Raw genomic sequence first — 12,973 nt, forward strand, 5'->3', positions numbered from 1 at the left:
CAAAACACCAAATGAGACGCAACGCGACAGAAACGAGACGTAAAACACCAAATGAGACGCAACGCGACAAAAACGAGACGTAAAACACCAAATGAGACGCAACGCGACAAAAATGAGACGTAAAACACCAAATGAGATGCAACGCGACAAAACGAGACGTAAAACACCAAATGAGATGCAACGCGACAAAAACGAGACGTAAAACACCAAATGAGATGCAACGCGACAAAACGAGACGTAAAACACCAAATGAGACGCAACGCGACAAAAACGAGACGTAAAACACCAAATAAGATGCAACGCGACAAAACGAGACGTAAAACACCAAATGAGACGCAAAACACCAAATGAGACGCAAAACACCAAATGAGACGCAACGCGACAAAACGAGATGTAAAACACCAAATGAGACGCAAAACACCAAATGAGACGCAACACGACAAAAACGAGATGTAAAACACCAAATGACACACAAAACACCAAATGAGATGCAACACGACAAAGACGAGACACAAAACACCAAATGAGATGCAACGCGACAAAAACGACACAAAAATGACAAAAATAAAACACGATTAAAACGAGACACAAAACAACAAAACTGAGACAAAAAAATGACAAAAATGACAAAAACAAGACAAAAAATGACAAAAGATGACAAAAATGATACACAAAATGAGACAAACGACAAAAACGAGACAAAAAACAATAAATGAGAGAAAAAACAACAAATGAGACACAAAACAACAAAAACGAGACACAACGACACAAATAAGACACAAAACAACAAAAATGAGATGCAAAACGACAAATCGAGACACAGGATGACTAAAACGAGACGCCGAATGACTAAAATGAGACGCAAAGCGACAAAAACGAGATGTAAAACACCAAATGAGACGCAACGCGACAAAAACGAGATGTAAAACACCAAATGAGACGCAACGTGACAAAAACGAGACGTAAAACACCAAATGAGACGCAACGCGACAAAAACGAGACGTAAAACACCAAATGAGACGCAACGCGACAAAAACGAGACGTAAAACACCAATGGGACGCAACGCGACAAAACGAGACGCAAAACACCAAATGAGACGCAACGCGACAGAAACGAGACGTAAAACACCAAATGAGACGCAACGCGACAAAAACGAGACGTAAAACACCAAATGAGACGCAACGCGACAAAAATGAGAAGTAAAACACCAAATGAGACGCAAAACACCAAATGAGACGCAAAACACCAAATGAGACGCAACGCGACAAAAACGAGACGCAAAACACCAAATGAGACGCAACGCGACAAAAACGAGACGCAAAACACCAAATGAGACGCAACGCGACAAAAACAAGACGTAAAACACCAAATGACACGCAAAACACCAAATGACACGCAACGCGACAAAAACAAGACGTAAAACACCAAATGAGACGCAACGTGACAAAAACGAGACCTAAAACACCAAATGAGACGCAACGCGACAAAAACGAGACGTAAAACACCAAATGACACGCAACGCGACAAAAACGAGACGCAAAACACCAAATGAGACGCAACGCGACAAAAACAAGACGTAAAACACCAAATGAGACGCAACGCGACAAAAACGAGACCTAAAACACCAAATGAGACGCAACGCGACAAAAACGAGACGTAAAACACCAAATGACACGCAACGCGACAAAAACGAGACGCAAAACACCAAATGAGACGCAACGCGACAAAAACAAGACGTAAAACACCAAATGAGATGCAACGCTACAAAACGAGACGTAAAACACCAAATGAGACGCAAAACACCAAATGAGACGCAACGCGACAGAAACGAGACGTAAAACACCAAATGAGACGCAACGCGACAAAAACGAGACGTAAAACACCAAATGAGACGCAACGCGACAAAAACGAGACGTAAAACACCAAATGAGACGCAAAACACCAAATGAGACGCAACGCGACAGAAACGAGACGTAAAACACCAAATGAGACGCAACGCGACAAAAACGAGACGTAAAACACCAAATGAGACGCAACGCGACAAAACGAGACGTAAAACACCAAATGAGACGCAAAACACCAAATGAGACGCAACGCGACAGAAACGAGACGTAAAACACCAAATGACACGCAACGCGACAAAAACAAGACGTAAAACACCAAATGAGACGCAACGCGACAAAAACGAGACCTAAAACACCAAATGAGACGCAACGCGACAAAAACGAGACGTAAAACACCAAATGACACGCAACGCGACAAAAACGAGACGCAAAACACCAAATGAGACGCAACGCGACAAAAACGAGACGTAAAACACCAAATGAGACGCAACGCGACAAAAACGAGACGTAAAACACCAAATGAGACGCAAAACACCAAATGAGACGCAACGCGACAGAAACGAGACGTAAAACACCAAATGAGACGCAACGCGACAAAAACGAGACGTAAAACACCAAATGAGACGCAACGCGACAAAACGAGACGTAAAACACCAAATGAGACGCAAAACACCAAATGAGACGCAACGCGACAGAAACGAGACGTAAAACACCAAATGAGACGCAACGCGACAAAAACGAGACGTAAAACACCAAATGAGACGCAACGCGACAAAAATGAGACGTAAAACACCAAATGAGACGCAACGCGACAAAAACGAGACCTAAAACACCAAATGAGACGCAACGCGACGAAAACGAGACGTAAAACACCAAATGAGACGCAACGCGACAAAAACGAGACGCAAAACACCAAATGAGACGCAACGCGACAAAAACAAGACGTAAAACACCAAATGAGATGCAACGCGACAAAACGAGACGTAAAACACCAAATGAGACGCAAAACACCAAATGAGACGCAACGCGACAGAAACGAGACGTAAAACACCAAATGAGACGCAACGCGACAAAAACGAGACGTAAAACACCAAATGAGACGCAACGCGACAAAAATGAGACGTAAAACACCAAATGAGATGCAACGCGACAAAACGAGACGTAAAACACCAAATGAGATGCAACGCGACAAAAACGAGACGTAAAACACCAAATGAGATGCAACGCGACAAAACGAGACGTAAAACACCAAATGAGACGCAACGCGACAAAAACGAGACGTAAAACACCAAATGAGATGCAACGCGACAAAAACGAGACGTAAAACACCAAATGAGATGCAACGCGACAAAACGAGACGTAAAACACCAAATGAGACGCAACGCGACAAAAACGAGACACAAAACACCAAATGAGATGCAACGCGACAAAACGAGACGTAAAACACCAAATGAGACACAAAACACCAAATGAGACGCAAAACACCAAATGAGACGCAACGCGACAAAACGAGATGTAAAACACCAAATGAGACGCAAAACACCAAATGAGACGCAACACGACAAAAACGAGATGTAAAACACCAAATGACACACAAAACACCAAATGAGACGCAACACGACAAAAACGAGACACAAAACACCAAATGAGATGCAACGCGACAAAAACGACACAAAAATGACAAAAATAAAACACGATTAAAACGAGACACAAAACAACAAAACTGAGACAAAAAAATGACAAAAATGACAAAAACAAGACAAAAAATGACAAAAGATGACAAAAATGATACACAAAATGAGACAAACGACAAAAACGAGACAAAAAACAATAAATGAGAGAAAAAACAACAAATGAGACACAAAACAACAAAAACGAGACACAACGACACAAATAAGACACAAAACAACAAAAATGAGATGCAAAACGACAAATCGAGACACAGGATGGCTAAAACGAGACGCCGAATGACTAAAATGAGATGCAAAGCGACAAAAACAAGACAAAGGACAACAGTCAGATGCTAAAAGGCAAAATGAGACGCAAAATGAGAGAAAGGAGAGGCAACACGAGAAGCTTTGAGGACTTTCCTCTGAACCAAACACCTGCTGGTTTAGATCCACAGTTCAGCTCACATTTAGGAAGTGATTGTTTTAAGGATTTAAAGAAGTTCCAACCTCTACTGCTGTCATGTTCATCTTTGTTCCTCCACCAGGAGGAGGCTGGAGGAGATGGAGAAGGAGCACGACAGGAGCAGAGAAGAAGAGGAGAGGCTACACAAGGAGGTGAGGACATTTACAGACGTCTGATGATGAGAATCAGAAAACAGTTCATGAACACTGGATTCTTTCAAAGATCATTTTATCTTCATTGTTCAACAGTTGAAGGACCTTTAGCTCCACCGTGCTGCTAGAACAGGTTTCACAGAATAACCAGAGCTGATTTTACAGAAACGATCATCAGAATTATAGAACGACGACGACTGGAGCACGGCTAAACATCCTGTAGTGTCTGAGCTGAGACATGTTCTGAACGTTTAGTTTGTTAGAAGGTCTGCTGTGTCCAGGACTACACTGTAAAATCTCAGTCTGACCAAGTCTGTTTGTCCTATTTGTAGTCCAAACATCTCGTCCCACTTCTTTAAGATGAATTCACTGAACAGGACGGAGGGACTTTTTAAGACAACGCATCTGAAATGTCTTTAGTCAAACAATCTGGAAATGATCTTGTTTTGAGTTGAATTTTACAAAAGATTCACCGTTTTAAGTTTAAAATGTGGGGAAAAAATGAATATTTCCACAGAGAAACTTCTGATGTCCACATTTTCAACACTTCTGGGAATCTTTGAGCATTTTTGGTGGATAAAAGAAATGTGAAAAAAAATGTTTCTTTAAGAACATTCAGATAAAAATCAACCAAAATCCAGAGAAATTCTCTGGATTTTGGTTGATTTTTATCTGATTGTTCAGAAGTTTTACTGATATACATGGAATCACTTTAGATATTTTTAGGATTTTTTTGGAAGATTTTTACTCATTTTTAAAAATATTTACAAACATTTTCTTGCCAAATTTGGGGGATTTTTTTAAAACAAACCTTTTAAGGAATTATTGGAATTTTCTTCGTGAATTTTCAGAAATTTTGGAAAGCGCGGTTGTTGTCTGATTGGGTGATGAAGGGAGGAAGCACATGTTGGAGAAGGTTCTGATGAACGTCCTCTCTGCCGTGTGGCTGTCTACCAGGCCCAGAAAACGTTCTCCACACCAGGACTCCTCCTCCTTCCACTGATTTCTGTACACGCTTCAGGTTCAGTCTTTCCCCAGTTTGACGGCCAACATGTTTCCATCCAAAACAAATAAATGAACCTGTCACCACTGAAGTTCTACTCCTCAGTGGAGGTCCGTCTGTCTGCTGATCAGAGGTCTGCTCAGTGGGCTCAGTCCACATGTATGTATGAAACCCTCCTGAGGTGTTTAAGTCCAGGATCAGATCTCTGAAACCCTCCTGAGATGTTTCCCTGCAGACACTTCCTGACCCTGGTGGTCATCTCCTCCGCTGTCCTCTGCAGAACTCCAGGTACCGTCAGGAGGTTCTGGATCTGAGCAGCAGGAACCTACAGCTGAGCAATGACAACGCTGAGCTGAGCGCCCGTCTCCGTGGAGACCAGGAGTCGGTCCGGATGCTGCGGGAGCGCCTGGCGACGGTCTCCAAGCAGCAGGAGGAGGAGGAGGCCACAGTGAGCTTCATCTCCTTCCTTTTCAGCTTTGGTGGTTTTTCACTGAATCAGTTCAGAGGAAACGTTTTATTCTGGAAAATTATTACGAGCAGCGAGTTTGAAAGTCACAATCTAAGTTTCCTGCGAGGTTCGTTTGTCAGGAGCAGCAGTTTGTCTCATTTTTGTCAGCACATGCTGTCCTGTTAGGTTTTAAGGAACAGCGCTGATGATCCAAGAAGCCAAAAAATCCCAATAAACAGTTTATATTTCATTATGAACTCTTTAGAGTGATGGCGTTCTTTAGCTCTCACAGATTCTGGTTCAGTTATAACAAGTGAAACCTTTTTTAAACTGGAATGACCTGCATATGAAATACAACAGTTTGACATGACGTTGATTTTTAAACATTTTATTTTACATTCTGATTTATTTTCCTCTTTTATGGAGTGATGTTGATAAACCACCATGAGACACGTCTTCTGTTCAGAGTGAACACGTGAATGAATCCTTTTAAATGTTCTTTAGACTCATTCAGCCGAGCAGAACATTAAAATAACTGTAACTGTTTGTTTTTAGATTTTTTTTTCACTTTAAAACATGTAAATCTGACCCACAACATGACCGTTTCCTGACAGAAGTTTAAGGGGTAAAATGATCCTTTGGAGCTGAAGTGATCTCTGGCTGTGGTGTTGCCTTCAGGTGCGGCGGCTGCAGGACGCAGCGTTGCAGCAGGAGAGAGAGACGCTGCAGCAGCAGAACATCTGGACGCAGGAGAAGCAGCTGCTGCAGAAAGAACTGAGCTGCTGCAAAGAGAAGGTAGAGCTCACCTATTGATCACTGTCACTGATCGGTGGATCAGAATGTGAACAGAATGAAACAGTCAGATGTCCTGTTTAGTCCAAAGATCTTCAGTTTACTGTCAGAGAGGAAGGAAGCACGAATATATAAACATTTTACTGAATTTAGACTGATTTTATCAGCGTGTTGTTTTCTGTGATGCAAAAGTTAGACACAAAACACAAACAAGACAAAAAGGTAAAAACAAGACACGAAATAACAAAAACCAGACAAAAAGGTAAAAACTAGACGTAAAATGACAACCAGACGTGAAATGACAAAAACCAGACGTAAAGTAACAAACAACCAGACGTAAAGTAACAAAAACAACCAGACGTAAAGTAACAAAAACAACCAGACGTAAAGTAACAAACAACCAGACACCTAATGATTTTATCAACATTGTTTTCTGTCAGAAAACATTAATGTTATTTCATGAGTGGATTTAAGTGTATTGCTTTCATGTGGTTAGAGGTTCAATCCATGTTTTCCAGCTCAGCCGGCAGGCGGACGTGGAGGCGGAGCTTAGCTCAGCGAATCTGAAGCTTCAGTGGTTGGAGGAAGATAAAGACAAACTGCTGAGAGACGCTGAGGACAGAAACACCAAGGTTCACACCCTGAAACATCCAGTTCACAGCTTCAACATGAAACATCCAGTTCACAGCTTCAACATGAAACATCCAGTTCACTGCTTTAACATGAAACATCCAGTTCACTGCTTTAACATGAAACATCCAGTTCACTGCTTTAACATGAAACATCCAGTTCACAGCTTTAACATGAAACATCCAGTTCACTGCTGTAACATGAAACATCCAGTTCACTGCTTTAACGTAAAACATCCAGTTCACAGCTTTAACATGAAACATCCAGTTCACAGCTTTAACATGAAACATCCAGTTCACAGCTTTAACATGAAACATCCAGTTCACTGCTGTAACATGAAACATCCAGTTCACTGCTTTAACATGAAACATCCAGTTCACTGCTTTAACATGAAACATCCAGTTCACAGCTTTAACATGAAACATCCAGTTCACTGCTTTAACATGAAACATCCAGTTCACTGCTTTAACATGAAACATCCAGTTCACTGCTTTAACGTAAAACATCCAGTTCACTGCTTTAACATGAAACATCCAGTTCACTGCTTTAACGTCAAACATCCAGTTCACTGCTTTAACATGAAACATCCAGTTCACTGCTGTAACATGAAACATCCAGTTCACTGCTTTAACATGAAACATCCAGTTCACTGCTTTAACGTCAAACATCCAGTTCACAGCTTTAACATGAAACATCCAGTTCACTGCTTTAACATGAAACATCCAGTTCACAGCTTTAACGTAAAACATCCAGTTCACTGCTTTAACATGAAACATCCAGTTCACTGCTTTCACGTAAAACATCCAGTTCACTGCTTTAACATGAAACATCCAGTTCACTGCTTTAACATGAAACATCCAGTTCACTGCTTTAACATGAAACATCCAGTTCACTGCTTTAACATGAAACATCCAGTTCACTGCTTTAACATGAAACATCCAGTTCACTGCTTTAACATGAAACATCCAGTTCACTGCTTTAACGTAAAACATCCAGTTCACTGCTTTAACGTAAAACATCCAGTTCACTGCTTTAACATGAAACATCCAGTTCACTGCTTTAACATGAAACATCCAGTTCACTGCTTTAACATGAAACATCCAGTTCACTGCTTTAACGTAAAACATCCAGTTCACTGCTTTAACGTAAAACATCCAGTTCACTGCTTTAACATGAAACATCCAGTTCACTGCTTTAACATGAAACATCCAGTTCACTGCTTTAACATGAAACATCCAGTTCACTGCTTTAACGTAAAACATCCAGTTCACTGCTTTAACGTAAAACATCCAGTTCACTGCTTTAACATGAAACATCCAGTTCACTGCTTTAACATGAAACATCCAGTTCACTGCTTTAACATGAAACATCCAGTTCACTGCTTTAACATGAAACATCCAGTTCACTGCTTTAACATGAAACATCCAGTTCACTGCTTTAACGTAAAACATCCAGTTCACTGCTTTAACATGAAACATCCAGTTCACTGCTTTAACATGAAACATCCAGTTCACTGCTTTAACATGAAACATCCAGTTCACTGCTTTAACATGAAACATCCAGTTCACTGCTTTAACGTCAAACATCCAGTTCACTGCTTTAACGTAAAACATCCGGTTCACTGCTTTAACGTAAAACATCCGGTTCACTGCTTTAACATGAAACATCCGGTTCACTGCTTTAACGTCAAACATCCAGTTCACTGCTTTAACGTCAAACATCCAGTTCACTGCTTTAACATGAAACATCCAGTTCACTGCTTTAACGTAAAACATCCAGTTCACTGCTTTAACGTAAAACATCCGGTTCACTGCTTTAACGTAAAACATCCGGTTCACTGCTTTAACGTAAAACATCCGGTTCACTGCTTTAACATGAAACATCCAGTTCACTGCTTTAACGTAACACATCCGGTTCACTGCTTTAACGTAAAACATCCGGTTCACTGCTTTAACGTAAAACATCCGGTTCACTGCTTTAACGTAAAACATCCGGTTCACTGCTTTAACGTAAAACATCCAGTTCACTGCTTTAACATGAAACATCCAGTTCACTGCTTTAACGTAAAACATCCAGTGAAGTTTTTTTGCTTATTTTGGACAAGTTTGAGTCATTTTGGGCAACTTTTAGCTCATTTTTGACAAACATTCAGGCATTTGGACCACTGTAAAAGGTATTTTTTTTACCATAATTGAAGTAGCTGGAGATCCATCAGCATGGTGAAACATCTACAGATGAGTCTGGAGAGGAACCATGGAGGTGTTGATTGTAATGAAATGTCATCATTTAAATCTCAGATTTGGTTCATTCTCCTGAAGGAACCATACATGATGCATTCAAGTACCAGCTGGAAGTAGAAAATATGAGCATTTTTCTTCTGTTATCACAGTTTCAAGCTGGTCAATGGAGACATTTTGGTGACTTTTCAAAGTAAAACATATCTTTAAAAAGTCAGAGTCGAGTTAAACCTTTGGTGGAAATAGTTTGTTTTTGTGTATTTTATTACATTTAAAAGCCGTCTGGTGTCAGTTTTGTTGAACTTCTTGGGCCAAATTTGTCCAAAATTAATTAAAAATTGTCCAAAAAGAACTATTTGTGTAAAATTAGCTAGAAATTGTCCAGAATAAGCTAAAATTAATCTAAAATGATCCAAAATGAACTAAAAATTCTCCAAAATGAGTTAAAATTTGCCAAAAATCAACAAAAATTTGTCCAAAATGAGCAAAATAATTTGTAGAAATTGTTTATTGTTTATGTGTTTTATTAGATTTAAAAGCCGTCTGGTGTCAAAGTTGTGGTTTTTGTGTTCATTTTGTGTCTTTTTCTGGTTGTTTTGTGTATTTTATTCGCTCTGACGGCTGCTCTGCTGTCACTTCATTGCTGAACTTCCTGCTACCTGTCCAGGTGGAGAAGCTGCAGCAGCGTCTCCTCTCTCTGGAATCGGAGGCGGAGCTTCTTCGCTCTCAGCTGCTGTCCGTCAGTCAGGACGGACGAGGCCACGCCCACGAGGCCGGCGAGCTGCACAGGAAGCTGCAGGAGGCCCAGAGCAAGGTGAGCTCATCTGCCCTCGCCGTCTGTTGGCCAGACGTCCTGCAGGTGCTTCCTCAGCGTGTCTCTGCTTCCCGTCAGGTGGAGGAGCTGGAGGGTGGAGTTAGGAGGCTGCTGAGGGAGAAGGAGGAGCTTCATCAGGATGTGGAGCAGCTGAGAGTCCAGAACCAGGAGCTCCAGAACCAGGTACTGCTCAGGACTGTGGGGACAGGGCCAGCATCCTGAGATAAAAATGGTCCAAAATGAGCTGGAAATGGTCCTAAAGACCTAAAAACAGTCCAAAATTAGTTCAGAATGGTCCAGAAAAGCTAAAAATGGTCCAAAATGATAAAAAAAAGCAAAGTGAGCTGAAAATGGTCAAAAATTAGTGAAGAATTGTCCAAAGTTAATTAAAATTTGTACAAAATGAGGTAAATTTGTCTTCTGAGCTAAAGTGAAAGCTGATTGGTGGATGTCCTCCAGATGTCGGAGCTGCAGGTCCAGGATCTGCAGGTCCAGAAACTGAACCAGGAGCAGCAGAACCTGAGGAGCAGACTGAGTGAGGCCGAGGAGCAGGTCAGAACTTCACTGGTGGTCCAGGTGAGAAGGAGGAGGAGGAGACTAAAGCTGTGGTCTGTGGGTCTGCAGGCGGTCCGGGCCGACGCCTCCCTCAGCCTGATGCAGGCGCAGCACATGCGACAGCTGCAGCAGCTGCAGGAGCGGACGGACGGCGGTCGCATGGAGCGGCTGGAGGAGCTGCAGGAGAAGCTGGAGGAGGAGCAGAGGAGGAGCCAGCAGCTGGAGGAGGCGCTGAAGATGCAGCTCCAACAGAGCAGCTCCCAGATCAGCATGAAGCAGGTAGACACACCTGAGATACACCTGAGTCTGGCAACAAGCTGTCCAAAATGAGCAAGAATAGTCCAAAATTCATTACAATTTGTCCAAAATTAGCAAAGAAATATGCTAAAATGTATTACAATTTGTCAGAAGTTTATAAAAATTTGTCCAAAATTATCAAAAATTTCAAAAATTACATTTGTCCAAAACATTTGTCCAAGAGAAGCAAAAATGTGTTCAAAATGAGTTAAAAATGTTCAAAATGAGCAAAAAATAGGCCAAAATTAATTTAAAAACTTGTACAAACTGAGCTAAACTTGTCCCAAATTAATAAAAATAAGTCAAAAAAATGGTCCAAAATAAGCTTAAACTGTCTGTGGTGGATTCTCTCATTTGAGGTTCCTCCTGGACCGTTTGTGGTTCTTTTCTCTTTTTGAATCTTTTCAATTCCATTTCCTGAGCTCTAAGATGAGAGGAAGTAAAGATGCTAGACGTCAGAACTGCTCTGTTGTTTCTTCAGGACCAGCATGAGAAGGTGACGGTGGCGCTGCAGCAGAAGGTCCAGGACCTGGAGGTCAAACTGAAAGGAGTCCGTCTGGTTCTGCAGGAGAAAGTCCAGCAGCTCAAAGACCAGGTGAGTCCTGCAGCAGCATCTCTGTCGTCCACATCCCTCTGGTCCTCTGTTTGACGGCGTCTCTCCTGCAGATGGTGAAGAGCAGCAAGGCCAGCATGCTGCTGAAGGACGTGTACGTGGAGAACTCTCAGCTGATGAAGGCGCTGCAGGTCACTGAGCAGCGGCAGAAACAGGCGGAGAAGAAGAACTTGCTCCTGGAGGAGAAGGTTGGAGCTCTGAACAAGCTGATGAGGGAGATAGTCTCTGCCTCCCTGGCCACGTAGCCCCGCCTCCATCACACCTAGCCCCGCCCCATCACCATGTAGCCCCGCCTCCTGATCGATGGATCGGCAGCAGTTTGAACCTGACATGAAGCAGCTTCAGCTCAGAGACAAACTGGACTCAGGTCTGAGAAACGTTGGATTGATGTGAATCATCTCAGATCAGATATTCAGGAGCTGCTCGTTACATCAGAGCTTTTAAGGACAAACCTGTAAATGACGTGTGAATGAGCTAAAGTAAAGCTTCAGAAACTGATGTCATCTGAAATATTTTCACCCCAAAACGAAACGTTCAGTTTGTTTAAGAAGTTCTCACAATATTAGAACCTTCAAATGTGTAAAATGACAAAAACAAGACATGAAACGACAAAAATTAGATGTTAAAATGGCATGAAAACGAGACAAAAGAACAGAAACAAAACGCAAAATGAGACACTAAACGATAAAAATGAGGCACTAAACTTGTAGATAAATCCCAAACTTTGCTCCTACAAACTGCATTTCTGTTCTCATAATTTTATTGAGATTCTCTTAAAAACCTCAGATCAGATTTTCATGAATGAGAAATCAGAGCCGCTCATTAGATGAAAGTTTCTATTGTTAAAATAAGAACTTCCAGCTCCGTTTACACTCAGTTTTCTTCAAGGCACTGTGAGTCCACCTGTTCAGACTCCAGGTGAAGGTTCAGCAGTTTGTGGGCGTGGCCTCTGACCTGTCACACCTGTTCAGCAGGTGTGTTGGCCTCCTGGCTGAAGCTGCTTGAGAATATTTCAGTACATTGGACCTTCACATCCCGCCCTTTGCTTTTCTATGTTTTCACTGTTGAGATGAGACAAACTGTACTATCAGTAATAATAATGATCATTTTATTTTCCTCATCAGTGTTTTATCTTCTCCTGCTTCTTTATTTTACCTATCCAGGTGCAACAGACCAAAGTGTGACATGCAGGATGTAAAACCACATTAAATTATGTTTTTATCACTCTAGCTGCTCAGCTGTCGTTTTTCACTACAAACTGGAGTTTATTGTGAAATTATTGGCACAGGAAACGGCTAGCATTTTGCTCAGAATAGCTAGCCAGCACTAATGGTTCATGGGTCACTAAGACTAGTCACTAGCTAGCTATTTAGCTAAGAATAATGGATTAAATGGTTAAAATTTAACAATTAGCCAAATGTTGTGGTTTAAAGTTGGCTAGCTAGAAGTAATGG

General features: G+C 41.6%; 1 protein-coding gene across 50 annotated transcripts in view; it reads left to right on the forward strand.

Annotated features, from left to right (window-relative positions):
• The window catches only part of ninl (ninein-like), a 51,208-nt gene extending 38,460 nt beyond the window's left edge, over positions 1-12,748 (forward strand). For 49 of the 50 annotated variants that reach the window (XM_051959986.1, XM_051959987.1, XM_051959991.1 and 46 more), the window contains 10 exons: positions 4,061-4,130; positions 5,414-5,581; positions 6,260-6,376; positions 6,892-7,005; positions 9,908-10,054; positions 10,133-10,237; positions 10,514-10,606; positions 10,679-10,888; positions 11,388-11,501; positions 11,573-12,748. In XM_051959986.1, the coding sequence (XP_051815946.1) occupies positions 4,061-4,130; positions 5,414-5,581; positions 6,260-6,376; positions 6,892-7,005; positions 9,908-10,054; positions 10,133-10,237; positions 10,514-10,606; positions 10,679-10,888; positions 11,388-11,501; positions 11,573-11,764 (1,330 nt within the window). In that variant the 3' untranslated portion in view covers positions 11,765-12,748. The remainder of the gene's footprint in view (positions 1-4,060; positions 4,131-5,413; positions 5,582-6,259; positions 6,377-6,891; positions 7,006-9,907; positions 10,055-10,132; positions 10,238-10,513; positions 10,607-10,678; positions 10,889-11,387; positions 11,502-11,572) is intronic. The other variant, XM_051960006.1, reaches the window with a different exon arrangement.
• Positions 12,749-12,973: the final 225 nt, after the last annotated feature.

This window comes from Acanthochromis polyacanthus, chromosome 15, assembly GCF_021347895.1.
Source record: "Acanthochromis polyacanthus isolate Apoly-LR-REF ecotype Palm Island chromosome 15, KAUST_Apoly_ChrSc, whole genome shotgun sequence".
In the NCBI taxonomy this organism is placed as follows: domain Eukaryota; kingdom Metazoa; phylum Chordata; class Actinopteri; family Pomacentridae; genus Acanthochromis; species Acanthochromis polyacanthus.